At 47.0% G+C, this 27,307-nt stretch overlaps 1 protein-coding gene across 1 annotated transcript; it reads right to left on the bottom strand.

Moving 5' to 3' along the window:
• Positions 1-14,177: 14,177 nt before the first annotated feature.
• Positions 14,178-18,561, bottom strand: LOC140905832 (lymphocyte antigen 6E-like). Its single transcript, XM_073329330.1, has 3 exons — positions 18,510-18,561; positions 15,719-15,823; positions 14,178-14,482 (listed from the first exon to the last, which is right to left on the bottom strand). The coding sequence occupies exons 1-3, from the start codon at positions 18,559-18,561 to the stop codon at positions 14,268-14,270; spliced, it is 372 nt and encodes a 123-aa protein (XP_073185431.1). The 3' UTR covers positions 14,178-14,267.
• Between the last annotated feature and the right edge of the window lie 8,746 nt (positions 18,562-27,307).

Below are 27,307 nucleotides of genomic sequence, written 5' to 3'. Positions count from 1 at the left end.
TGGGGAGGGGAGGGACGTGGAGACAATACAGCGAGCGATGAGGGTGGGGGATAGGAGTGAGTGATGGGGTGGGTCCTTGGGGAAGAGGCAGAGCAGGGGCAAGGCCTGGGGGAAGAGGTGGAGAAGGGCAGAGCCTTGAGGAAAGATGTGGAGCTGGGGTGGCCCTTGGGGGAAAGATTTGGTGCACGAGGCAGGGCCTCGGGGGTCTGGTTACCAGCAATTAGAAAGGTGGCAACCCTACTGCAAGCAGACCAAATAGTCCTGTGCTGGTCACTACTAACTAAGTCTGAGTAAAGCCAAAACTTACATGTCAGTGATTTCACACAGTGCTTATCATGAGGTGCACACTGGGTGGGCATCTCCCATTTGTCACCACCTCCTATGCAGCACTGCAGGGCCTGAGCTGGGAAAGGAGAACATAACAAAATACCTGAGTCATCAACTAAACCTGGGGAAAGGAGGAATGAATAACCCAGGCAGAGTGATGATACTCAAAGGCTGGTAAGGATCAGGATTAGAGCTGAACGAATAATTGATCTTTTTGATTTGGGGACCGAACGAAAAAAGTCAGGAAAACAAATCGATTTGTTTCAAATGGAACCTGAATGTTTTTGTTTTTTCTCACTGAGTGGAAACCTGAAAAGAAATCATTCGCGTCGAAACAAAACAGTTCAAGTTTCAGAGCGGCAGCCGTGTTAGCCTGTATTTGCAAAAAGAACAGGAGTACTTGTGGCACCTTAGAGACTAACAAATTTATTTGAGCATAAGCTTTCGTGAGCTGAACTGTAGCTCACGAAAGCTTATGCTCAAATAAATCTGTTAGTCTCTAAGGAGCCACAAGTCCTCCTGTTCTTTTTGCAAAAACAGTTCGTGTCAATTCGAAGCGACAGTTTGAAATTAAATGTCTAACTAAATGGACATTTTCAGGATGGTTAGTTTGGAGTTTTCCAAAATGAACCTTTTCTCCATTTCCAGTGTTTGTTGTCAGGGGTTTTTTGGCCTGAAACTATCCACCAATTTGACCCAAACTCACAAATCGTTTTGGTGCCCCCAAAATTGTATTTTTCATCTAGTTTATTATTTGCCAAAAAGTTGCCCCCAGCTCTGATCAGGATGCCACAGTTCGGAGGGCAGGTATAGGCAGGTGCTACTTCCCCAGCCTATTCCAAACAATTCTTACCCTTCCTGGGGTCTGCCTTAATGGCAACCAAAGCACCAAGGCCTCAAACTTACCTACCCCTCATGACTAGGGGCCTATCAAATTCACGGCTGTGAAAAATGCATCACAGACTATGAAATCAGATCTCCCCTGTGAAATCTATTATTGTAGGGGAGGGGGAAGGACAGGGATGGGGCATCCCAGCTGGGAGCTCCTGCCATGCTCCGGGCTCCAGCTGCTAGTGCTAGAAGGGCTAGAGAGGGAAGGAACTTCCTCTTACCCTGCACAGCCGCTCTTGCGGCGAGATCAGACCCACCTATGATAAAGATGTGGCGGAGACCACGGAATGGGAAAGTCTCGCACACAGAACTATTCACCGATTTCCAGTTGGAACTTGATCCACTCCTGGTGCGTTAATTGTCTAGCAATGAGCCCACTGTCACCGTGGGAGGAGCAAGGTGCTGTCCACGGCATCCCAGCAGCCAGCAATGTCGTTACGTGCCGTGGTCAGGTGTGTATCACCAAGTAATGGCAGAGTGTGGGCGGCGCTGGGCTGTCCCATCGCAGCCCTGGAAAGCCTGTTCTCCTGCAGTACGCTCCCCACTCAACTGTGCACGTAAGCCCAGGCTGGAGCTTCCACGGCCATGGCCAAGCAGGCTCCTGCAGAGGCCAGAATCTCATTACCGGGGATGAATTGGGAAGAGATGGCAATCCTGGGGGTGATTGCCCCCCGCCCCCCGCCCGCAGTCACCGCTCCTGCCCCATGCTGGGCAAGGCGCAGCCCCACCCCCCACCGCCAGTGAGGCTACAGTGAGGGGCAGCAGCAGGGGAGGAGGCGGACATGTGATGGCAGCCACCCCCCCATCTCCCGGGACCCAGCACAGGGGAGGCGAGGGGGTTTCCTGGACCTGAGAGGGGCCCTAGGAGCACGTGCAGTGACGGTGGTGCAAGGTGAGTGTGCTGCTGGGGGGCAGAAGGGACCCCTCCCCCGGAGCTCGCTGCTGCTGGTGGGGAGAGGGCTGGGGTAAGTCCTCCTCTCTGGCCCCAGCCCCGGGGCAGCCTGAACCCCGAACTCCTCATCCCTGGCCCACCCCAGAGCCTGCAGCCCCAGCCAGAGCCTTCACCCCCCCACACACACACCCCAACCCTCTGTCTCAGCCCTGAGCCCCCTCCTGCACCATGAACTTCTCATCCGCAGCCCCACCCCGCAGCCCTCACCCCTGCTCCCCAACCCTCTTCCTGAGCCCCTCCCACACCCCAAACCCCTTCAATCACACCTCCCCCCAAAGGGTATGGCCGTTCTGATGTTCTTGTCCATTTTAACCATTTGCTATTCCCAGTGGTCACAACGCTTACAGCTACAGGCATAATAAACCCTGTGTGCACTTCTGATCCCGCTGGGTATCCCCGCGCTACATAAGCCCCATGTAATAGCTGAGGCTGCAGTATAAGTTAAAGGGAGAGCAGCTTCGGACTGTGCTGTCTTTGTCAACATAAAAGAGGAACCGAAGCCACACGATCAAGTACATAGAGGCAGAAGTGAGGGAGGTCCATCATGGTCCCTGAGAAGCTTGTGGCTAAGGAGGTGGGAATGAGAAAAAAATGCAAGAAGAGGGCTTGTGACAGTGGGAGGATCCCAGAACAATGCCTAGCCTCGCTGTACTTTCACAGGACAGAGATTTGGGGTGGAGGGGGAAGGGGGGGTCTTTCTTTTGCAACAGGCGCAGCGATCAAATATCCTCTCTCTGCTGCTCTCCAGGCTTCCCACCTCCTTTTACAGGCCGTTTTGGGGGGAGTCACTTGCAGGATTTGCAGTTAAAGGCCAATGCCGTTTTGAGCAGTAGCCACAGGAACAGCATCACAGTGCTGGGACAGGAGATGATCATCCCTCTGTATGGAGCTTGTGCAGCTGTAGCTGGAATGCTGCATTCATTTCTGAGTCTGCATTACCCAAAAGATACCGACAATGAGGATTTAAACTTGATCTGAGGTACAGCTGGTCTTGAGCTAGCTGAGGCTGCAAGAGGCTGCAAGCTGAAGGCTGCAAGCTGAGGCTGTAAGGTCCCTGGGACTAAAGTTCGGCATGTGCTTAAGAACCTTGCTAAACTGGGGTTCACTTTAGATCTGGTTAAGAATCCCGATTTCCCCAAAGTCAAGGGACAGTGGGATTTGGATCCAGTGTTCTGGCTTTTAGCCCCGGCATTTATTTCAGCCACTCTGTTACAAGAAAAATGCCATATTTAAATAATAAGCCTTTTCCCCCCCTTTCTCCGAGACAAGGTGAAGTCAGTAAAACAACAAAAAACCGTGGGCTGGACCTCTCATGATGCCTGGAGCTATGTGGATCCCGAACTCCAAAAGTCTGGGGCCAGATCCTGGCCACATGAAATGCCCTTTGCACCACTCCAGTGACACAAAAGAATAAACATGGGGAAATAGTTTTATTTTGACAGGTTTCAGAGTAACAGCCATGTTAGTCTGTATTCGCAAAAAGAAAAGGAGAACTTGTGGCACCTTAGAGACTAACCCATTTATTTGAGCATGAGCTTTCGTGAGCTACAGTTCACTTCATCGGATGCATGCAAAGACAGGAGGCATATTGGCCTGGACATTATGCTCTCCAGCAATTCCTAGGTAGTATAAGATCCTCTGGGTCAGGGGTTCTCAAACTTTTGTACTGGTGACCCCCTTTCACATAGCAAACCTCTGAGTGTGACCTCCCCCCCTTATAAACGAGAAACACTTTTTAATATATTTAACACCATTATAAATGCTGGAGGCAAAGCGGGGTTTGGGGTGGAAGCTGACAGCTCGCAACCCCCCCATGTAATAACTTCATGACCCCCTGAGGGGTCCCAACCCCCAGTTTGAGAACCCCTGGACTAGGGGGCTGTTTTAGGTATGGTAATGTCCACACTGCACAGTTAACCCAGGTGATTGGCACACAGGGTTGAGCTGGTGCCTGGATTAGCCTAGCCCGGGTATAAGCATCCCCACTAAAGAGCCCTACCTGAGTTACTGTGTCTACATGGGCCCAGGTGTGTCTGGGGGCATAATGCCTGATTCTCTGTGCTGAGATGTTCTAGGGTTTTTTCCCACTCAGTTGTGTCAATTGGGGGAGAATTTGTCTGTCCCTCAGGGGGAATTATGGGAAGGCCTTGGAGGACTATCAGCTGTCCAGTGATTTTTGCTTGCATCCTCACTGCAAAGTGGGTGGGTTCCAGCTCCAGTGAGAGCAGACCCCAGCCTCTGACTTATATCCCAGCTGGGTCAGCTAGCCCATCCTTAAAGCACCTCCAAACCCAAGTCAGAGGGTTTTTCTCTGGGGGGATGAAGGCTAACCCCCAGGTAAGAGCCTGGTTTCTGTGCAGTGTAGACGTACCCTTGGGGTAGTTAAAAGCCATTCTAAGGCTGCTCTAAACTACAATGGGGACTGGAGCAATGGAAGGCAATGGCCCCAGGAGCTGGAAGCTGAAAAGGGCTCCCTGGTGGTTCCTTCTAACCCACACAGCTGTGCCAAGCACTTCCCGAGTGCAGCTGGGGACTCATCCCCATCCCCAAACCCTGCGCCCTCCCCTTTCCAGGGAGCGCTCAGCTTGGCCAAAGGACTCCACCCATCCCATGGGGAGAAGCCGAAGCCAGCCCTGGAACGATCAGGAGGGTGGAAGGTTCAAGTTACAAGGAAAGATGAGAAGTGCTAAATGCGTGTAGCCCGGTTAAGTGACAGCTAATAAATGTAGGTGGGGATGGGAGTGCGACATAACCCTCCACAAGTGTTTGAAGGCTACAGCTAGGGCTAATGGGGGTGGAAAATGGATAAAGGGACAGGTAGGTTGAGCATAGGGAGAAGTCTCCTGATGGTGAGAAGTACACAACTGTGGGATATTCTCCCCATGGGAAGCAGCGGAAGCCACATCGCTAAAGATAAAAGAGGAAGGGACAAAAAAGGAGAGAATACACTACAGGGAACAACCTTGTGGTGGCTCCAGAAAAGATGGGCTGGGTGACTCAATGGGTCTTTTCCACCTTTAAGGTCTGCGACTCGACCAGCCACACAATCTTCCATGGCGTCAGCTGCAGAGCGAATTGCATACTGCATTGCAGCAGTGTTGTATATCTCCATCTGCTGGAAGTAACAGGCTCATGCAAGACTGCGATAGCAATACTGGTTCCTATCCAGCAGAAAGATAGCGCAGGCTTCTGTGGGATCCCCATCCCAGACAGCTTGATATGGTGTTTTGTCCACCACCGCAAACCTATTCTGGGAAAACCCAGTCTGGTGCAAAGGTAAAAAAGAACCAACCATCCTCCAAGTGTGGACCCTGCAGTTGTGGGAGGATCTTCTACTACCAGTCAATGAGGTGGCTGGAGGCTGAGCAGAAGCTTCCTGTACTGAGAGTGAAACCATTGTGGGGGGCACACCTGTTTGGGTAGGATTTGTCTTCCTCCTCCGTCAGCGTCTTGCTTCTCATCACTTTTCTACGGGTGATTCCTTTGGGCTGCGTGGCCCCTGTAAAAATTCCTCTTGGACAATCAGCTGGGGAGGACCCTTCCAGCGGAGTCAGAACCTTAGGGGTGCACTTATTTATTTCAGCCACATGCCCAGGGGACCTTGCCCTTTAGCTTTGGTCTAAGGGGCCACACAGTACATAGGCCCTTGGTAATAGCGTTCGTAGCGTGCCCACTCCTGTTCCGTACATCCATTGTGTTTACTTGTGCCCTGCACCTGCTCCCATTGTGTACGTTTACCTGCTTTAACCTGGTAAATAACTCAGATGGGAATTGGGACACTGGCAACAAGAGCAGGGTCAGACCCCTTGCTGGCGGTGCTGAGTGTCACACATTCTTGTGCCCTACTGTTCACCGTGCGTGATGACAATAGATCCTAAACTAGGAGGGTTTAGCCTCAGAATGAACATAAGTCCCGTGCTATGTCAGGTATGGAAGGATATCTTTGTATATGAGGCAATTTATATAGACAAAGAAGGGGGTTGATGGCCTCTGACATAGTTAAATTACCCTCCAGAAAACACCCCGTCACTGAATGCAGTCAGTTTCAGTGTGAAGGACTTGCACCTTTATTCCACAGAGGAAAGTGGGGTAGAGGAGGGGTTCTGGACTACCACAAGGGAGAATGAAAATGAAGGCGGGGTCTGGTCATTTGGACCGGCTGTACAAGACTTCAGTGCTGCTGTGGTTGTTCTTGTCGTAATAATGACATATTAAAATGAGGAGCCCAAAGCAAGAGCCTGTTTGATTCTTCTTTGTGATACCCAGTTTGTTCAGTGAATTACTAGGAGGAACAAATGGAAGCACATTCACAGTCTCCTGGTACGTCCCTATCATCCTCCTTCTCCTTTCTGTGGCTGGAGGAAGGGCTCCCCAAAAGCTTTCTGTTGTCCCTGCTCCTCTTCACTTTTGTGATGCTTCCTCTTTCTCATTCCCTGTCATGAGTTCTCCATTTTCAGTTGGGTGCATTTCGGGTTGCCAATTTTGGTTGGCTGTATCTATCTGCTACCCAAGACCCATAAACCTGGAAATCCTGGATGCCCCATTATCTCAGGCATTGGCACCCTAACAGCAGGATTGTCTGGCTATGTAGACTCCCTCCTCAGGCCCTACACTACCAGCACTCCCAGCTACCTTCGAGACACCACTGACTTCCTGAGGAAACTACAATCCATCGGTGATCTTCCTGATAACACCATCCTGGCCACTATGGATGTAGAAGCCCTCTACACCAACATTCCACACAAAGATGGACTACAAGCCGTCAAGAACACTATCCCCGATAATGTCACGGCTAACCTGGTGGCTGAACTTTGTGACTTTGTCCTTACCCATAACTATTTTACATTTGGGGACAATATATACCTTCAGATCAGCGGCACTGCTATGGGTACCCGCATGGCCCCACAGTATGCCAACATTTTTATGGCTGACTTAGAACAACGCTTCCTCAGCTCTCGTCCCCTAATACCCCTACTCTACTTGCGCTATATTGATGACATCTTCATCATCTGGACCCATGGAAAAGAAGCCCTTGAGGAATTCCACCATGATTTCAACAATTTCCATCCCACCATCATCCTCAGCCTGGACCAGTCTACACAAGAGATCCACTTCCTGGACACTACAGTGCTAATAAACAATGGTCACATAAACACCACCCTACCCTATACCGGAAACTTACTGACCACTATGCCTACCTACATGCCTCCAGCTTTCACCCTGACTACACCACACGATCGATTGTCTACAGCCAAGCTCTATGATACAGCTGCATTTGCTCAAAGACAAAGACAAAGACCTACAAGATCTCTATCAAGCATTCTTACAACTACAATACCCACCCCCTGAAGTGAAGAAACAGATTGACAGAGCCAGAAGAATACCCAGAAGTTACCTACTACAGGACAGGCCCAACAAAGAAAATAACAGCACGCCACTAGCTGTCACCTTCAGCCCCCAACTAAAACCTCTCCAATGCATCATCAAGGATCTACAACCTATCCTGAAGGACGACCCATCACTCTCACGGATCTTGGGAGACAGGCCAGTCCTTGCTTACAGACAGCCCCCCAACCTGAAGCAAATACTCACCAGCAACCACACACCACACAACAGAACCACTAACCCAGGAACCTATCCTTGCAACAAAGCCCGTTGGCAACTGTGTCCACATATCTATTCAGGGGACACCATCATAGGGCCTAATCACATCAGCCACACTATCAGAGGCTCGTTCACCTGCACATCTACCAATGTGATATATGCCATCATGTGCCAGCAATGCCCCTCTGCCATGTACATTGGCCAAACTGGACAGTCTCTACGTAAAAGAATAAATGGACATAAATCATACGTCAAGAATTATAATATTCAAAAATGAGTCGGAGAACACGTTAATCTCTTTGGTCACTCGATCACAGACCTAAAAGTGGCAATTCTTCAACAAAAAAACTTCAAAAACAGACTCCAACGAGAGACTGCTGAATTGGAATTAATTTGCAAACTGGATATAATTAACTTAGGCTTGAATAAAGACTGGAAGTGGAAAAGTGAAACTATTTCCTCATGTTTATTCCCACCCCACACACACACACTGTTCCTCAGATATTCTTGTCAGCTGCTGGAAATGGCCCACCTTGATTATCGCTACAAAAGTTCCCCCCCCACCCCACCCCCACTCTGCTGCTGGTAGTAACTCACCTTACCTGATCACTCTCGTTACAGTGTGTATGGTAACTCCCATTGTTTCATGTTCTCTATGTATATAAAATCTCCCCACTGTATTTTCCACTGCATGCATCTGCTGAAGTGAGCTGTAGCTCACGAAAGCTTATACTCAACTAAATTTGTTAGTCTCTAAGGTGCCACAAGTCCTCCTTTTCTTTTTGCAGATACAGACTAACATGGCTGCTATTCTGAAACCTGTCATCACGTGATATAATCTTTAATTGACAATTAGTTTTTAATAATTGGAGACTCCCGGACAATCCTGGAGAGTTGGCATCCTCCATTCCTCCTTCCCCAGTTGTCCTTCACCCATTGCCATTCCATTTGCTTTTACTCTTCTTGAGAAGATTGGCCACAGTCCTCTATATAATTATAGATGTAAGCAGTGTCAGGATGAGCTCCACCCTGACATCTGGTGGTGAGGTGTGGCAAGTTGTGGAAAAGAACTTCAGGGGCCGATCTCATTTGCATAGGCACACCCACCACGCCTAGAATGAGACCATAGCTGCCCAAATGGTCACTTTGGCTGCTGTGGGATCCCCAGTGTCTCTGTTATTGGGGCAGGAAGAATAAATTGTTATTACCCTGATTATGGGAACTGTGCTTGGAACTGTACGTGGCCTTTTGTTATGATGGAGGGATTCACCATCAACTAAGTAGCACTCGCTAGGCAAGGGTCATGGGTTCCAAAACTGTGTGAATGGAGAGAGGCTGGGGACAAGTAGTAGTACTTGGTGGCATGGGCCCTTTGGTGAGGGCCTTACATGCTGATTGCACTTCCTCCTCTCTCCACTGTGGAATATCAGAGCTAATTTTGATTTCATTAGAAGTCTAGTTATAGGCTGCTGAGCTCACTTTGGGCTGACAGTGCACCAGCACTGGGGCTCCCCTACTATAAGCTGAATTCACCTAAGAGCTGAAATCACTGAGTGTTGTGTTAAGTAGTGGGGGAGCCTGAAGATATATTGTGGAGCAGTTTGCGGGACGGCTGGTGAAGCAGTTCGACGCGGAGCAGTGTGTGGATGACAGGAGCTGCTTGTGGGCCGTGGAGCTGAGTGAAGGAGTTCGTGGGGCGGCTGGCGGAGCGCCGCTATGGAGCTATGGGGCGGTCAGCTTCAGATCACGTAAGGTGCCTCTTACCCCCGTCCCATTTCCACCCAGGTTGGGAGGTAAAGCTCCGCCGATAAACTTTCGAACTCTGGGGCTGCCCTGACCAGGGACAGAGACTTTTGGGGCATTGGACTTTTGGGACTTTGGGTGATTTGGGGTTGCTGGACTCAAGAACCAAAGGGAAAAGGGCATGCCCCAATTTGCCTGGGGTGGGGTTGTTTTTGCTCATGGGTTGTGTTATGAATCCGGTTGGTGGTGTTTCCCCAACATAATGCCACATTGTTTCTCTCTGTTATTAAAAGACTTTTGCTACACTCAGACTCTGTGCTTGCGAGAGGGGATGTTTTGCCTCTTGGAGGCACCCAGCGGGGGTGGTATATATTTGTCCCAGGTCACTGGGTGGGGGCTCGAGCCGGTTTGCATTGTGTTATTGGAATGGAACCCCTAGATATTGAACCCGGCCCTTGTTGCTGCCAACTCTGACGGGCAGAAGGGTTACATATATTCCAATCTTGCACATGGCAAAGTGTAAAATCTTTGGAGGGGGTGCTCCTGGAGTACTATGGTGTTAATGGTGGCAGAGGTTCACCCTTTCCCAGGGTGCTAAGAGTCCCAGGTGGAGAGGGACTTTCTGAAAACCGATCCACAGCTTTTTACAGCTCAGTGGCTTCTTTGCTGACCATGCCTCCAAAATTCTGCTGACCCAGTCAGTCCCTGGACAACTTGCAGAGCTTTCAGTGCACAACTGGACACACTGGAAACTACTGCAAAAAGCAAGTATAAGCCAGAATTCAGAGGCAAAGGGTTTGTTTTGTTTTTGGCTGTTGCTGGAATGGAACAGAGAAACATCCCATTCCTACCCACAGGGAGACATTGAACTCTGGTGGTCATTACCGGGTTGTTTGAAAAGTGCCAACCCAGCAGAGACCAGCAACCCAGGAAGCTGAGGAGCGATTTCAGGTCAGGCTGCGGAGAGCCAGCGTAACTTTCCATTGGACTGCGGACCAGGGAGACATCCTACCCATTTAGGGGGGAAGATATTGCAAGAAATCCCGTGCCCGTTTTGAGTTTTAAGCCAGCCAGCGATGACAGCGCTGTGTCACACCTCCAAGAACTGACTTTCAGCTCCCTATCTGCCTAGGCAGGAGCTGGGAGGGAGTGGGGGTGATTTGGGCCCATTGTAAATGTTGGGGTGGGGAGAGGATTAAGCTATTGTTGCTATGTTATTATCCTAATTACTCCATTTCTTTCCTTATCCCATATCCTTTGTTGCCTAGAATTAATAAAGTACCCCCTGTTGTAGTGTTATTTTGGGGATTGTTGTCCTCGTATATTGGATTACACACATTAATTGGATTATTATTTGCTAATAAAAATGTTCCCAAGGGACAGAACCCCTTGTGTTCCAGGCACTAGGAGGGGTCCCCCTTGGGTGGAGGCACCAGGCCCTAGGAGAAAGAACCCAGGACCCCTGCTCTTGAGGGGAGAGGGGAGAAGCTGTCTCAAGCAGTAGGCAACAGGGAGAAGGCTTAACCATGCCTCAGGGCTGGGTTACAAATGTATGTACTGAAACCACAGGCCCTTTGCATATGCAGTGTAAGATGTAAGAATGGCCACACTGGGTCAGACCAAAGGGCCATCTAGCCCAGTATCCTGTCTTCCGACAGCAGCCAATGCCAGGTGTCCCAGAAGGAATGAACAGAACAGGTAATCATCAAGCGATCCATCCCCTGTCTCACATTCCCAGCTTCTGGCAAACAGAGGCTGGGGACACCATCGCTGCCCATCCTGGCTAACAGCCATTGGTGGACCTATCCTCCATGAATTTATCCAGTTCTTTTTTGAACCCTCTTATAGTCTTGGCCTTCACAATATCCTGTGGCTGAACAATCCTGCATTCTCAGCTGAACACTTCTGGGTTTGTTTTTTTTTTGTTTGTTTTTTTGCCTGCAGCTTCAACTGGAAGCAGGAGCAAAGGAGGCTTCTTTGAGATTTCCACACTCAAACAGTTTGGATAAGAGTCTAGCCTTTGGATTCTTCTCTAAACTGACCCCCTGAGCATTGTATGCAGTCCCAGGATATTAGAGAGACAAGATGGGTGAGGTCATATTTTTTTATTGGACCAACTTCCGTTGGTGAGAGAGACAAGCTTTCTAGCCACACAGAGCTAATTAATAAATCTAAAATTACTATTAATTTTTTTAAAGCACTCATGATTTTTAAGTCAATCTCAAGATTTTGTTGGCCTGACTCATGGTTTTGGAACACTTAGGGTCGGCAGCGAGTACTTTACAGGGTTTTCAAAGAGTAGTTAACTAAGGGGACGTCAGAGTGTATGAAAATAAGAAACTGACGTGGCGGGGTACAACCAGGGTATGGTGTGAGCAGGGGATAATGACACATAGAATCATAGAAATACAGGCCAGGAAGGGCTTGAGAGGCCATCTAGTTCACCTCCCTGCGCTGAGGCAGGATTAAGTGAACCTAGACCATCTCTGACAGGTGTTTGTCTCAGCTGTTCTCAAAGTGATGGGGATTCCACAACCTCCCTGTGTAACATGTTCCAGTGCTTAACTATAAGGCAAGATGTTAGAGATTCTCATCTTCAGGAGAAAGCTTGAGGGTGGCATCATCACCTGGAATCTTTAGGTCATGGTTTCGTGTTATAAATGACATGGAGTTAGTTGAGTGAAAGCCTATTTCTGTGGCATGTAGCAGCCCAGTTTAGAGAAAGATGTAGATGAAACTGGCTGAAATTCCCACCCATATCCCTATCGTTACCCAGCTGTCCCTCATGCCCACTGCCCCATTGGTTATTCCATGGCAAAAGTCAGTCTGACAGAGGGGACTGGGCGTCTGTTCCCAACCCCACTTTTCTTTGGCTCACGCTCCAGAACGCAGCATTTGGTGGTGAGGATTGCCTTGAAAAAGGGATAAACTAGCATTTCAGAAAGAAAGGGAGTTGTGGGGATTAGCACTGAGGGCAGATTTGGTAGCTAATAAAACTTTCAGTTCTACAAGACTTTTTGGACAAGGATAGCCAGTGTAATTATCCCTATTGTGTAGATGGGGAAACTGAGGCACAGAGCTGTTATGTGACTCACTCAGGGTCACGCTGCGAATTGGCAGTGGAACTGGAACTAGAACCGTGGACTACTGTTGCCTAGTCCTGGGTGGTAGCTCCTCGGCCACCTGCTTTACCTTTACCCAAAGTGCTCCATTATTTACCATCAGAGCTGAGGTTCTGATAGTTTCCTGTCTGGGTGTAAATTTCCAGTCTCAGTTTTGTTCCCCTTGACCATTTCCTGATACTCCTCAGATAAGCCTATTCACCCACCTGCAAAGACAAACACAGTTTGCTAGCAACACCTGTTGGCAAAAGAAGAACACTGAAATGTTTTTTCACTCCAGCCAAAAGGCCAAGGAAAACAAGAGCAAATTGTTGTTATTCTGACCATTTGCTTTTATTTGTTCATTTCAGATATTTCCAAATAAGGGATTTTGTGCCTGTACGGATTGCTCCCGCTGTATTTTGGAAGAATATGTTAGCTTCAGAAAGAGTCACCATCATATGGAAAACACTGGGGAACTATGGGTGTTCTGGGGATCCATGAATGGCTCAAGAGTTAAACTGAGGGGGTCAATGGCTGATGTCCCTGGGCCCAAAAGTCCTGATGGAAATTGCAAAATAGCTTATGGCATGGGAGCTTGTAGCTCTCAGACTTGCTTGTTTATTTAGTGTCCATATTTGTTTGAAGTATTTTTATTATTATTCCTATAATAGTCAGACACTGAATCTGATCACCACACTGGTGTAAATCAGGAGTAACTCCACTAGAATCAGTGGAGCTACCAGGATGTAAATAAGATCAGAATTGGGCTTCATTTGCAGCTTTTCTACTGCTTTACAATGGAGAATAAATACTCCCATCACCATACTACAAATGAGGGAACCGAGACAGAGAGCACTCTGTTTTCAGAGGTAATGAACCCCTGGAGTTCCCGTTCACAGTTTGGTTTGGTCAGTGGCTTTGAAAATTTGGGCCTAAGGAACTTGCCCAAAGTCACAGAGGGAGCCTGTGCCAGAATGGGGCGGGGGGGATGTTAGGGGGCAGGGTCCCATCACTAAACACTAAACGTTGGAGGAGGAATGTGGGAAGGCGGGTGGCTGGAGATGAGTCATTCTGGTTTAGGCCCAATCTCTAGTATATTGTGGCTTGTTTTCTATCATGCGTGCCTGTTGATCATCCGCACACCACTCCCTGCTGGGATATTTATGAGTCATTTCTCTGTAGCAGAATGAAACTCGTCACCAGGAATGGACATTTTTTTAATCAGACATTTTCAGGGACATAAACATCAGAGAGTCCTGAGCGTTATTTCTTCAGCACATTCACTGGGACAGATGGGGTTAAATAAAGGAACCTTTCCTATATAGCATAGGTCAACGTGCCCCAGCCACCAATAGTGGATTCAAACTGTGACTGCAGCAGCACGGTCCAGCTGAGTTCCTAAGTCTCTGGCCCCAAGGACATGAGAGAAAACCCTCTGGTTCTGCAGAGCGACATGGAGTTCCACCCAGTGACCAAGGCATGAAAGGTGGTAGAGAAGCGACCTAGAAAGGTGATGACATAGATCCAAGATGATACTTGATAGAAAGGGCCCAGTGTTAACCCTGGTGGGATGCATTGCAAAGAGGAGATGTAGCCTCTCCCTGGGCGGGTTCTGCAGCGAGGAAACCCCCTCTCTGCCCAGCACTTCACACTCCGGTCCTGACAAAGGTGACAACAAAGCCGGCAAAGATGCTCATTGCCAATGCCAGGTAGCCGATTCTCATGTCACCCACGCCATTGCACAAATCTTCCTGGCAGCAGAGAAAAGAAGATTGGGGCATGACAAGAGTTTTCATCATTGTAGAGAGTGGGCACGATGGGGAACATCCCTTCTCCAGGAGATAGTCAGGAGCGGAGCTGTCTAAACAAGAAAAGGAAAGGGGAAATCAGCATTTAAAAGTTCCCAAGTGATTCCTCAAAGACTGTATCTGTCAGTGTTGACTTTATCCTAAATCCCATTGGGATCATAACGCTATGGAATCATCCATTTATCCCAGGGGATTTATCCATTTGTTTCTAGTTAAATAGCACCCCAAGACATCTCAGATTTGACAACTCCTGGGAAGGAGGAGGAGAAACTGCCCACAACTATCTGTTGAGATCTCTCAGAGGGAAAAAAATAAAGCCGCTGAGGAGGAACCCTTTCCATCCTGTCAGGGTCCGCCGGTGAGCCCAACACTTTGTGATAAATGGTACCAGCTGATACCTGATCTTCATCCATCACCAGAAGAACATCATTGACCAATGCAGTTAGACTTCTGTGCCATAACTAGGTCTAAACCCAGAATGAGAAGGGCCCAGGACATCTAAGGCATCTGGACACTGAGAGGTGTCTTACCACAACCTTCTCCACAGACTTACCCAAGAAGGGAGGATGTTTTCTATATGTTGAGTGATGGCTCCTTGAGCAAAGGCTGCACTAATGCATCCTTCAAAGCACCAGGAAGCCTGTCCTCACTGAGTGAGGCATTGACAGTGTCTACAATCAAGGACCCAGTACTTCTCCGCTGGCCTTCACCAGCCAGGAAAGACATGGATCCAGAGCACAGATTGTGGGACGAAGTTCTCTCACGCCTCCAGTACCTCAGGGAATATCATCAGATGGACCTCTAACAGAGACAGTGAGGTCCTTGTCCCCCTATGATCTTGTTCTGCCACCAGTTCTGCCACCTATTCTGATCACTTTTACCCACAAAATAACAAGAAATTTCCTCAAAATGGCATGCCTGGCCCCTAGGGGAAAGGAGAGCAGCCTCGTGGCTGGTCTAACTTACACTCTATTTTCCATTGGTTCTGGAAAGCAGAAAATAGCCATAGTGCAGGGCACTCTGGGCAAGACCCCCCACTCATGTCCTACCCTGGGGAATAGGAGCAGGACAGCATAGGACCCTTATACCAGTTGTACACCAGCTGGGGCACCCAGCACATGGGGTATTCTCAATGGGACCATTTCTGCCCACTTACTTGTCTCCCTCCCCTTAATCAACTACTCACTAAGCAAGGCTCTGATCTTGCAATTAGACCATGGGCGTAGGGATCTGCCTGTACTGATCCACTCCAGAATACGGCCCTAAGCACTGGTAATGCTGGGACTTACTTCTAATAAATGTCGTGCAGTAATGATCAGCTGTTGAGCAATTGACAGGATTCGTGCAGGTGTTCGCCGTTGTGCTGTTACACACGTGGCAATGCAGCGAGTAAGCTGTGAAGGGAAGATAACACGGCATATCCAACAGCTATCAAAACAGTTTCTTTTATTCGATTGGCTGGGAAATCAGCCTTATTCTCCCAGTGAAATGTCATGAATACTTGCTCGGTGTCAGCCAGAATTGTGCAACACGCAGCAGGCATGTCACAGCTGAGGATCAGACCCACTACTATCCAGACACAACATGTTGGTGAGCCAGATCCTCAGCAGATGTAAATTGGTGTATCTCCATCACGGGAGCCAAACCGATTTAAGCCCAAGAACTTAAGTGAGCCATGGGTGGTGCTGGCCCTCTGCACAGGGGTGACTTTCACCCAGGGGAAACGAAGGGAAGCTGGTAATGTTACTGAGATGTGCAGAAAAGAAGAAAAGCAAAACTAATTAGAGAAGCAAATAGGAATAATAACTGGCAAAGGGCAGAAAACTGGGGAGAGTTCTAAAAAGAGCTACAAGAATTGGGGGACTGAAAACCCTGCCTTTATACATAAACACCACCCTACACCAGAAACCTACTGACCGCTATACTTACCTACATGCCTCCAGCTTTCATCCAGACCACACCACACGACCCATTGTCTACAGCCAAGCTCTACGATACAGCCGCATTTGCTCCAACCCCTCAGACAGAGACAAACACCTACAAGATCTCTATCAAGCCTTCTTACAACTACAGTACCCACCTGCTGAAGTGAAGAAACAGATTGACAGAGCCAGAAGAGTTCCCAGAAGTCACCTACTACAGGACAGGCCCAACAAAGAAAATAACAGAACACCACTAGCCGTCACCTTCAGCCCCCAACTAAAACCTCTCCAACGCATCAGCAAGGATCTACAACCTATCCTGAAGGACGACCCATCACTCTCACAGATCTTGGGAGACAGGCCAGTCCTTGCTTACAGACAGCCCCCCAACCTGAAGCAAATACTCACCAGCAACCACACACCACACAACAGAACCACTAACCCAGGAACCTATCCTTGCAACAAAGCCCGTTGGCAACTGTGTCCACATATCTATTCAGGGGACACCATCATAGGGCCTAATTACATCAGACACATTATCAGAGGCTCGTTCACCTGCACATCCTCCAATGTGATATATGCCATCATGTGCCAGCAATGCCCCTCTTCCATATACATTGGCCAAACTGGACAGTCTCTACGTAAAAGAATAAATGGACACAAATCGGACATCAAGAATTATAATATTCAAAAACCAGTCAGAGAACACTTCAATCTCTCTGGTCACTCAATTACGGACCTAAAAGTGGCAATTCTTCAACAAAAAAACTTCAAAAACAGACTCCAACAAGAGACTGCTGAATTGGAATTAATTTGCAAACTGGACACCATTAAATTAGGCTTGAATAAAGACTGGGAGTGGATGGGTCATTACACAAAGTAAAACTATTTTCCCATGTTTATTTCCCCCTCCCCCCGCCCCCCCACTGTTCCTCACACGTTTTTGTCAACTGCTGGAAATGGTCCATCTTGATTATCACTACAAAAGGTTTTTTTCTCTCCTGCTGGTAATAGCTCACCTTACCTGATCACTCTCCTTACCGTGTGTATGCTAACACCCATTGTTTCATGTTCTCTGTGTATATAAAATCGTCCTACTGTATTTTCCACTGCATGTATCCGATGAAGTGAGCTGTAGCTCACGAAAGCTTATGCTCAAATAAATTTGTTAGTCTCTAAGGTGCCACAAGTACTCCTTGTTCTTTTTGCCTTTATAGTGAGACACTTAAGACGACAGAGGATCGATTTAGTTTATGCAAGAGAATGCTAACAGGGGCTTGATCAGAGGCTCTGATCCTAAATGGGAAAGAGATTTCTGAGAGGAGACAGTTCTTTAAACTGACAGAAAAAGGATAAAGAGATCCAATGGATGGAAACTGAATCTAGACTAGAAATTGACTAGGAATAAGGTGCTATTTTTTAGCAGGGAGGGTAATCAACCATTGGAACAGATTTCCTACGAACGTGGTGGATTCTCCATCACTTGCAGTCTTTAAATCAAGGCTAGACATCTTTCTAAAGATCTGCTTTAGCTCAAAGAGAAGTTATGAGTGTGCTGCAGAAATTACTGGGGATAATGATTCTGATCACCTTTGTAAAGCACTTTGTGCACTACTGATGAACTGTGCTATATAAGAGGTAGGCGGTGGTATAATTATTATTTCTGGGTCCAAGTTTTTCATCCTGTATTATACAAAAAGTCAGATCAGACTATCATAACGGTCCTTTTTGGACTAAAATCCACGAAAATCTTTCATTCCCATTGATTTTTCGGATACTTAAATGGGCAAGGTAGAAAAGAAACCAGTGGGGTTTTTACAAAGAAGATCAGCATTTATATTTGGAGATAAAGAATGAGCTTGTACAAGGTGGAGTGAACACAGACTGCACAAAGAACAGCAAGAGCCGCAGAAATCATTTATCTCAGAACAGAAGAGGAGCTGGCAGAATCTGCAAATAATGAGAAACTATCCTTTAGGGTTTGACGTTCCTTTCTCTCCCCATCCTAGCTTCTGTAAACTCTTCCTTTGGGGAAGGAAGTCCACTGAAGCCAATTGGGAGTCTTTCCACTGACTTCAATGGGCTTTGGATCAGGCGCATAATTGTAAGTGTATGGGAGATTAGCGATGGAAAGCATTATTATCTATGGAAGTCTCACCTCTCTCTGCCCACAGGACTGCGGCCAGCAAAATGATTAGAAAAGCCTTCATCTTCTTGGGATCCTCTCAGCTTGCAGAGAAAAGGGCAGCTTCTCTGGTAGGGACGATGGATTGCCTTGGCAAACAAGGACAGCAGTTTTAAAGGCTTGGTCTCAGGTAGGCGAGACAATAGGTGGCTAAATAGGGTGTGGAGCATACCTCATAAAGCGAGTCTTTTATTTATCTTTCCATTTATAATATTTACAATATTTTCTTGCATTATTCTCCTTTGTCATAAGCAGAGAAAGCAGGAGAGGGGATTTTACATCCTTTTTCATTGCATTTCCTTTTAGCAAGGGCTCCATCATAACTCTGAGATGTCTGCCATTCAGTATATTGATCTGTAAACCCCTTTCAGCTGCGGATCAACCCACGAACACCCCACCCCACCCAATTCAAACTTCTCTTCCCTCCCCAACCCAACTGCTGCGAACCCTTCCTTATCTAATGCTATCATCCTCAATCCAGTATCTGGATCGGTTTGTCTTCTTGTTCCCCCCTACTCTCTGTATGACATAAAAGAGAATCCTATCTTCTCCCCTCCTATTAGCATTGGTCTGTGAGATGTGTGAGCTAATTGTCTTGTGTGATAGGTGGTTATTGGCAGGCCCCTGAATATTTTCAGATGCACTTTGACAGTTCCAGGCTTTGTTAGGTTCACATCAGGGTCACCACTTCTCATGCAGGCCAAGCCAGTAGTGGTGAGGGGCCTTCACCATCTGAATTCTGATTTCTGTCCTTCAGGAAATGAGTTCGGCGGGGCTCAGTTCTGTTCCTAGAGCACAGGTGTCCACAACACATAAACAACCGCCAACCTTGACGCTTGCTGGCCTCCTTGTTAAGAGTCAGCAGGAGGTCAAAGACTGACTGAGGATTGTCTGTGGAGACCATCTCCATGCCACTGCTGCTCCCTCCAGGTCAGGGTTGGGGCAGTGTGGATTGTTGTTCTCATTAACCTCTGAGGAATAATTTTTCTCCCTCCTCCTTGTAACAACCTTTTCTGTACTTAAAAACTGTTCATGTCCCCTCTCACTCTCCGCTTCTCCAGACTAAACAATCCCAATTTTTTCAATCTTCACTCATAGGTCATGTTTTCTAGACCTTTCATCATTTTTGTTGCTCTTCTCTGGATTTTCTCCAGTTTGTTCATATCTTTCCCGAAATGTGGCACCCAGAACTGGACACAATAATCCAGCTGAAGCTGTATCAGCGCGGAGCACAGGAGAACTACTTCTCGTGTCTTGCTTACAACACTCCTGCTAATACATCCCAGAATGATGTTCTCTTTTTTTGCTACAGCATTACACTGTTGACTCATTTAGCTTGTGGTCCACTATGACCCCCAGATCCCTTTCCGCAGTACTCCTTCCTAGGCAGTCACTTCCCATTTTGTATGTGTGCAACTGATTGTTCCTTTCTAAGTGGAGTACTTTGCATTTGTCCTTATTGAATTTCAGCCGATTTACTGAAGTTAAGCTGACTCAATCCTGAGTTTCTGCATCAGAACCCTGATTCTAAGAGTTATGCCAATCCAATCAGAAAACAGAATTATACCCTGTGACCCCATGTGTTCAGTCACAGCTGCTTGAATGCTGACTATCAGATTCTCACAATGAACTACTTGTGATCGAGTTACAGATGCAGTGTTTTTTGCAGAAATCTTTTGGGGATGGAATTCACCCCTCTGGTGAGGGACCAGCATATGGACAAGGCAAGATGTACATCCCACTAAAGCCCTCATTTTAGACAAAACTTTTCGTATTGGTGATGAAGTGTAGAAGGAAGGAAATCAGTTTGACTCCTCTGTGTATCTAGCCAGATATTTACGTGGCCCTCATCTCCATAGTATCTGAATGCCTTTGATTCCAGGCTGTGTTTGCAGGCCCCACAGTTAAAAAAAAACATGGAATCCTTGTGAACTAGGTAAACTTGATCTGGGGTCATGGAGAGCCTAAGTGGGACTTGGCAGGCCTAAGTGGGACATTAGTGGCACCTATGCCTTTTGCCACTCGGGCGAATGTCACCCTGTCAGTACATGGGAATGACCAATACATTCGAGGAAATCACTATTTTCTTTCAATGCACAATTTGTGAGCAGGGAAGAAGGCAAAATTCTTCAAGGAAATGTTCTTATTGTAAATTACTCATCCAATCAGTTGACAATAAAACTTGTTTGAAACCAGAAACAATTTGTTTCCTCTTTGGATAGTCTCCCATCAAAGATGGTTAATCGAAACTCTTAGAGATTAGAATCTCTTAGAGAAATTCCTGCAGTTTCTGGGCAGTAGAACAGCACATAGTTGGAAAGGTGTCAGGATATTTCAGTTTATTGCAGGATGTTGCCCAACCCCCTCTTTAACAGCCTTTTAAAGATCAGTGAGTATAAGAGACAGGGACTAGCAATGAGTTATGATCCTTTTTTAACCTACACCACATATGCTCAAAATACGGCTGGTGGGTTAGATCCAACCTGCATGATACATTTATGGCCCTAAGCACTGGGAATACTGGAACTAAGCACATTATGGCTGTAAAGTTGCACCCCATAATGCTTTATAGAAATATGCTTATGGGTGTAAATATTACATAACTGGAATATGATTTATGCTAGATATGCACTGTAACATATCTCTGCAAAGGTTATGATCTACTGTACATATTCATCCTATTTACATGCATGAATCATCTTTGTATTTGAAGTTATGAATATTGGCTGTGTACTTGTTTGATTTTAAGTAGCCTCAGTGAAGCAGTTGGTCAACTTCTTGAGAAAAGTTTCAGAGGAACAGCCGTGTTAGTCTGTATTCGCAAAAAGAAAAGGAGTACTTGTGGCACCTTAGAGACTAACCAATTTATTTGAGCATGAGCTTTCGTGAGCTACAGCTCACTTCATCAGATGTTTACCGTGGAAACTGCAGCAGACTTTATATACACACAGAAATCATGAAACAATACCTCCTCCCACCCCACTGTCCTGCTGGTAATAGCTTATCTAAAGTGATCAACAGGTGGGCCATTTCCAGCACAAATCCAGGTTTTCTCACCCTCCACCCCCCCACACAAATTCACTCTCCTGCTGGTGCTAGCCCATCCAAAGTGACAACTCTTTACATAATCAAGTCGGGCTATTTCCTGCATAGATCAAGGTTTTCTCACATCCCCCCCACCCCCATACACACACAAACTCACTCTCCTGCTGGTAATAGCTCATCTAAACTGACCATTCTCCAGGTTTAAATCCAAGTTAAACCAGAACATCTGGGGGGGGGGGGTAGGAAAAAACAAGAGGAAACAGGCTACCTTGCATAATGACTTAGCCACTCCCAGTCTCTATTTAAGCCTAAATTAATAGTATCCAATTTGCAAATGAATTCCAATTCAGCAGTTTCTCGCTGGAGTCTGGATTTGAAGTTTTTTTGTTTTAAGATAGCGACCTTCATGTCTGTGATTGCGTGACCAGAGAGATTGAAGTGTTCTCCGACTGGTTTATGAATGTTATAATTCTTGACATCTGATTTGTGTCCATTTATTCTTTTACGTAGAGACTGTCCAGTTTGACCAATGTACATGGCAGAGGGGCATTGCTGGCACATGATGGCATAGATCACATTGGTGGATGTGCAGGTGAACGAGCCTCTGATAGTGTGGCTGATGTTATTAGGCCCTGTGATGGTGTCCCCTGAATAGATATGTGGGCACAATTGGCAACGGGCTTTGTTGCAAGGATAAGTTCCTGGGTTAGTGGTTCTGTTGTGTGGTATGTGGTTGTTGGTGAGTATTTGCTTCAGGTTGCGGGGCTGTCTGTAGGCAAGGACTGGCCTGTCTCCCAAGACTTGTGAGAGTGTTGGGTCATCCTTTAGGATAGGTTGTAGATCCTTAATAATGCGTTGGAGGGGTTTTAGTTGGGGGCTGAAGGTGACGGCTAGTGGCGTTCTGTTATTTTCTTTGTTAGGCCTGTCCTGTAGTAGGTAACTTCTGGGAACTCTTCTGGCTCTATCAATCTGTTTCTTTACTTCTGCAGGTGGGTATTGTAGTTGTAAGAAAGCTTGACAGAGATCTTGTAGGTGTTTGTCTCTGTCTGAGGGGTTGGAGCAAATGCGGTTGTATCGCAGAGCTTGGCTGTAGACGATGGATCGTGTGGTGTGGTCAGGGTGAAAGCTGGAGGCATGCAGGTAGGAATAGCGGTCAGTAGGTTTACGGTATAGGGTGGTGTTTATGTGGCCATTGTTTATTAGCACTGTAGTGTCCAGGAAGTGGATCTCTTGTGTGGACTGGACCAGGCTGAGGTTGGTGGTGGGATGGAAATTGTTGAAATCATGGTGGAATTCCTCAAGGGCTTCTTTTCCATGGGTCCAGATGATGAAGATGTCATCAATATAGCGCAAGTAGAGTAGGGGCTTTAGGGGACGAGAGCTGAGGAAGCGTTGTTCTAAATCAGCCATAAAAATGTTGGCATACTGTGGGGCCATGCGGGTACCCATAGCAGTGCCGCTGATCTGAAGGTATACATTGTCCCCAAATGTGAAATAGTTATGGGTAAGGACAAAGTCACAAAGTTCAGCCACCAGGTTAGCCGTGACATTATCGGGGATAGTGTTCTTGACGGCTTGTAGTCCATCTTTGTGTGGAATGTTGGTGTAGAGGGCTTCTACATCCATAGTAGCCAGGATGGTGTTATCAGGAAGATCACCGATGGATTGTAGTTTCCTCAGGAAGTCAGTGGTGTCTCGAAGGTAGCTGGGAGTGCTGGTAGCGTAGGGCCTGAGGAGGGAGTCTACATAGCCAGACAATCCTGCTGTCAGGGTGCCAATGCCTGAGATGATGGGGCGCCCAGGATTTCCAGGTTTATGGATCTTGGGTAGTAGATAGAATATCCCAGGTCGGGGTTCCAGGGGTGTGTCTGTGCGGATTTGATCTTGTGCTTTTTCAGGAAGTTTCTTGAGCAAATGCTGTAGTTGCTTTTGGTAACTCTCAGTGGGATCATAGGGTAATGGCTTGTAGAAACTCGTGTTGGAGAGCTGCCGAGCAGCCTCTTGTTCATATTCCGACCTATTCATGATGACAACAGCACCTCCTTTGTCAGCCTTTTTGATTATGATGTCAGAGTTGTTTCTGAGGCTGTGGATGGCATTGCGTTCCGCATGGCTGAGGTTATGGGGCAAGTGATGCTGCTTTTCCACAATTTCAGCCCGTGCACGTCGGCGGAAGCACTCTATGTAGAAGTCCAGTCTGCTGTTTCGACCTTCAGGAGGAGTCCATCTAGAATCCCTCTTTCTGTAGTGTTGGCAGGGAGACCTCTGTGGATTAGTATGTTGTTCAGAGGTATTTTGGAAATATTCCTTGAGACGGAGACGTCGAAAATAGGATTCTAGGTCACCACAGAACTGTATCATGTTCGTGGTACATTGGACCCCTCCAACGCATTATTAAGGATCTACAACCTATCCTAAAGGATGACCCAACACTCTCACAAGTCTTGGGAGACAGGCCAGTCCTTGCCTACAGACAGCCCCGCAACCTGAAGCAAATACTCACCAACAACCACATACCACACAACAGAACCACTAACCCAGGAACTTATCCTTGCAACAAAGCCCGTTGCCAATTGTGCCCACATATCTATTCAGGGGACACCATCACAGGGCCTAATAACATCAGCCACACTATCAGAGGCTCGTTCACCTGCACATCCACCAATGTGATCTATGCCATCATGTGCCAGCAATGCCCCTCTGCCATGTACATTGGTCAAACTGGACAGTCTCTACGTAAAAGAATAAATGGACACAAATCAGATGTCAAGAATTATAACATTCATAAACCAGTCGGAGAACACTTCAATCTCTCTGGTCACGCAATCACAGACATGAAGGTCGCTATCTTAAAACAAAAAAACTTCAAATCCAGACTCCAGCGAGAAACTGCTGAATTGGAATTCATTTGCAAATTGGATACTATTAATTTAGGCTTAAATAGAGACTGGAAGTGGCTAAGTCATTATGCAAGGTAGCCTGTTTCCTCTTGTTTTTTCCTACCCCCCCCCCCAGATGTTCTGGTTTAACTTGGATTTAAACCTGGAGAATGGTCAGTTTAGATGAGCTATTACCAGCAGGAGAGTGAGTTTGTGTGTGTATGGGGGTGGGGGGGATGTGAGAAAACCTTGATCTATGCAGGAAATAGCCCGACTTGATTATGTAAAGAGTTGTCACTTTGGATGGGCTAGCACCAGCAGGAGAGTGAATTTGTGTGGGGGGGTGGAGGGTGAGAAAACCTGGATTTGTGCTGGAAATGGCCCACCTGTTGATCACTTTAGATAAGCTATTACCAGCAGGACAGTGGGGTGGGAGGAGGTATTGTTTCATGATTTCTGTGTGTATATAAAGTCTGCTGCAGTTTCCACGGTAAACATCTGATGAAGTGAGCTGTAGCTCACGAAAGCTCATGCTCAAATAAATTGGTTAGTCTCTAAGGTGCCACAAGTACTCCTTTTCTTTTTTCTTGAGAAAAGACTATTCTCAGTAAGTGCCCAATCAAGAAACACTTAAGCTAACAATGAACTTTGAGAGGCACCAGTCCACATCTGAGGTTTCCTGGGAATGTGGCCTGTAAGGAACTGAGCCATGCATGGACATGTGACTTGCTCATGTGACTCCAAATCTCCATCTTGGAGCTGGATTCTGCATAGGAGAGGAGAAGGGGTTTCCACCCACAAGAGAGAACCTCTAAAAGCCCCTGGGAAAACCCCTCCATTTTGTCTTCAGCTGGCTCAAGAGATAGCCTCTCCACCCCAAAGGATACCTGAAAGAAACTGGAACAAATGACAGTAACTACAGGAGTGTCAGTGATTGCTGGACCCAGACTAGGAGGAAGTCTAGTCTGTAAAAGAGGCTTATTGGAACATCTCTGAGGATGAGATTTACCTGCATTTAGTTTTACTGTATTAGGCTTAGACTTGTGTGTTTTATTTTATTTTGTTTGGTAATTTACTTTGTTCTGTCTGTTATTACTTGGAACCACTTAATTCCTACTTTTTGTATTTAATAAAATCACTTTTTACTTATTAATTAACCCAGCGTATGTATTAATGCCTGGAAGGGAGGGGGGGCGGCAAACAGCTGTGCATATCTCTCTGTCAGTGTTATAGAGGGTGAACCATTTATGAGGGTAAAACAGATTTATTTGGGGTTTGGACCCCATTGGGAGCTGGGTAACAGAGTGCTGGAGACAGGAGCACTTCTTAAGCTGTTTTCAGTTAAGCCTGCAGCTTGTGGGGGACGTGGTTCAGACTTGGATCTGTGTTTGCAGCAGACAAGCGTGTCTGGCTCAAACAAGGCAAGGTACTGGAGTCCCAAACTGGCAGGGAAAATGGGCTCAGAGGTAGTCCCAACACATCAGGTGGCAATCCCAAGGGGGTTTCTGTGACCCAACCCGTCACAATGGCCTAGTCACATTCTCCAGAATCTCAGCTTACTTATTTCTTAAAAATGAAAGTTTCTTGCCCCCTTGGTTGTGAAGAAAACCTTCCAAATGTGAACCAAGTGTAACCAACAGTGCCTGAGTTTGCAGACAGCCTAATACCATTTCTCTGAAGGGCGTGACCTGCCCTGCTCCCCACTGGAATGTCATCCCTCAAGGCCAACAATGACACTTCAGTGTCAACGTTAACGATCCTCTGTTTGTCCTTCTACAGGATGGAGCAGAAAAGGGGATGGGAATGAAGTCTTGGGGGAGAGGGAAACTGAGAGTTGCTTCAGGGAAGTAAAAACATAGGAAAGAACAGAGGAGGCTTGCAAAGAAGGAAGGAGAAGGAGAGAAAGAGATAAAGGTGGGTAGGGAAGGAAGAGAGAGAAGGCAGCAGTGGCAGTGACTTTACAAGGAGTAGATTTTCTTGCTGAATGTGACAATAAGAGACTGACTATATTAAAGTATAAGTTTAAGTAGGAGCATTGCCAGCAGATTGAGGGACGTGATCATTCCCCTCTATTCGGCATTGGTGAGGCCTCATCTGGAGTACTGTGTCCAGTTTTGAGCCCCACACTATAAGAAGGATGATTTAATTGGGGATCGGTCCTGCTTTGAGCAGGGGGTTGGACTAGATGACTTCCTGAGGTCCCTTCCGACCCTGATATTCTATGATTCTAAGGATGTGGAAAAATTGGAAAGAGTCCAGCAGAGGGCAACAAAAATTGCAGTGGGGGAGGTTTAGGCTGGATATCAGAAAAAACTTTTTCACTAGGAGGGTGGTGAAGCACTGGAATGTGTTACCTAGGGAGGTGGTGGAATCTCCTTCCTTAGAGGTTTTTAAGGTCAGGCTTGACAAAGCCCTGGCTGGGATGATTTAGTTGGGGATTGGTCCTGCTTTGAGCAGGGGGTTGGACTAGATGACCTCCTAAGGTCCCTTCCAACCCTGATATTCTATGATTCTATGAAAGTTTAATCACGGCATGAAGGCTGTATTGTCCCCTGGAGCTCTGTGCAGTTCTCTACTGATATCAGGGGAGTGCGAAGGGGTGTGACCAGCCCTGCTCCCTATTGGAGTGGGGATGCTGTGGACTGAGGGGAGCATGAAGTCCTGAATGTATAGCCTGGGCCTTAGTCTAAGTTCAAACATGGGCACCAGCCAAATGAACGTGATGCCCTAGACTTACACAGTAAGTTACTAGTTCAAATCCTGGGCTTATCTGTAGCAATGCTAGGTGAGAATGAGTTTTTATTATTATTTAAGCTGATTATTATAGTGCCACAAGGCCGCAAATTT

The sequence above is a fragment of the Lepidochelys kempii genome, chromosome 2 (assembly GCF_965140265.1).
Source record: "Lepidochelys kempii isolate rLepKem1 chromosome 2, rLepKem1.hap2, whole genome shotgun sequence".
Taxonomy (NCBI): Eukaryota; Metazoa; Chordata; order Testudines; family Cheloniidae; genus Lepidochelys; species Lepidochelys kempii.
This window is presented reverse-complemented; position numbering and strand designations above follow the sequence as displayed.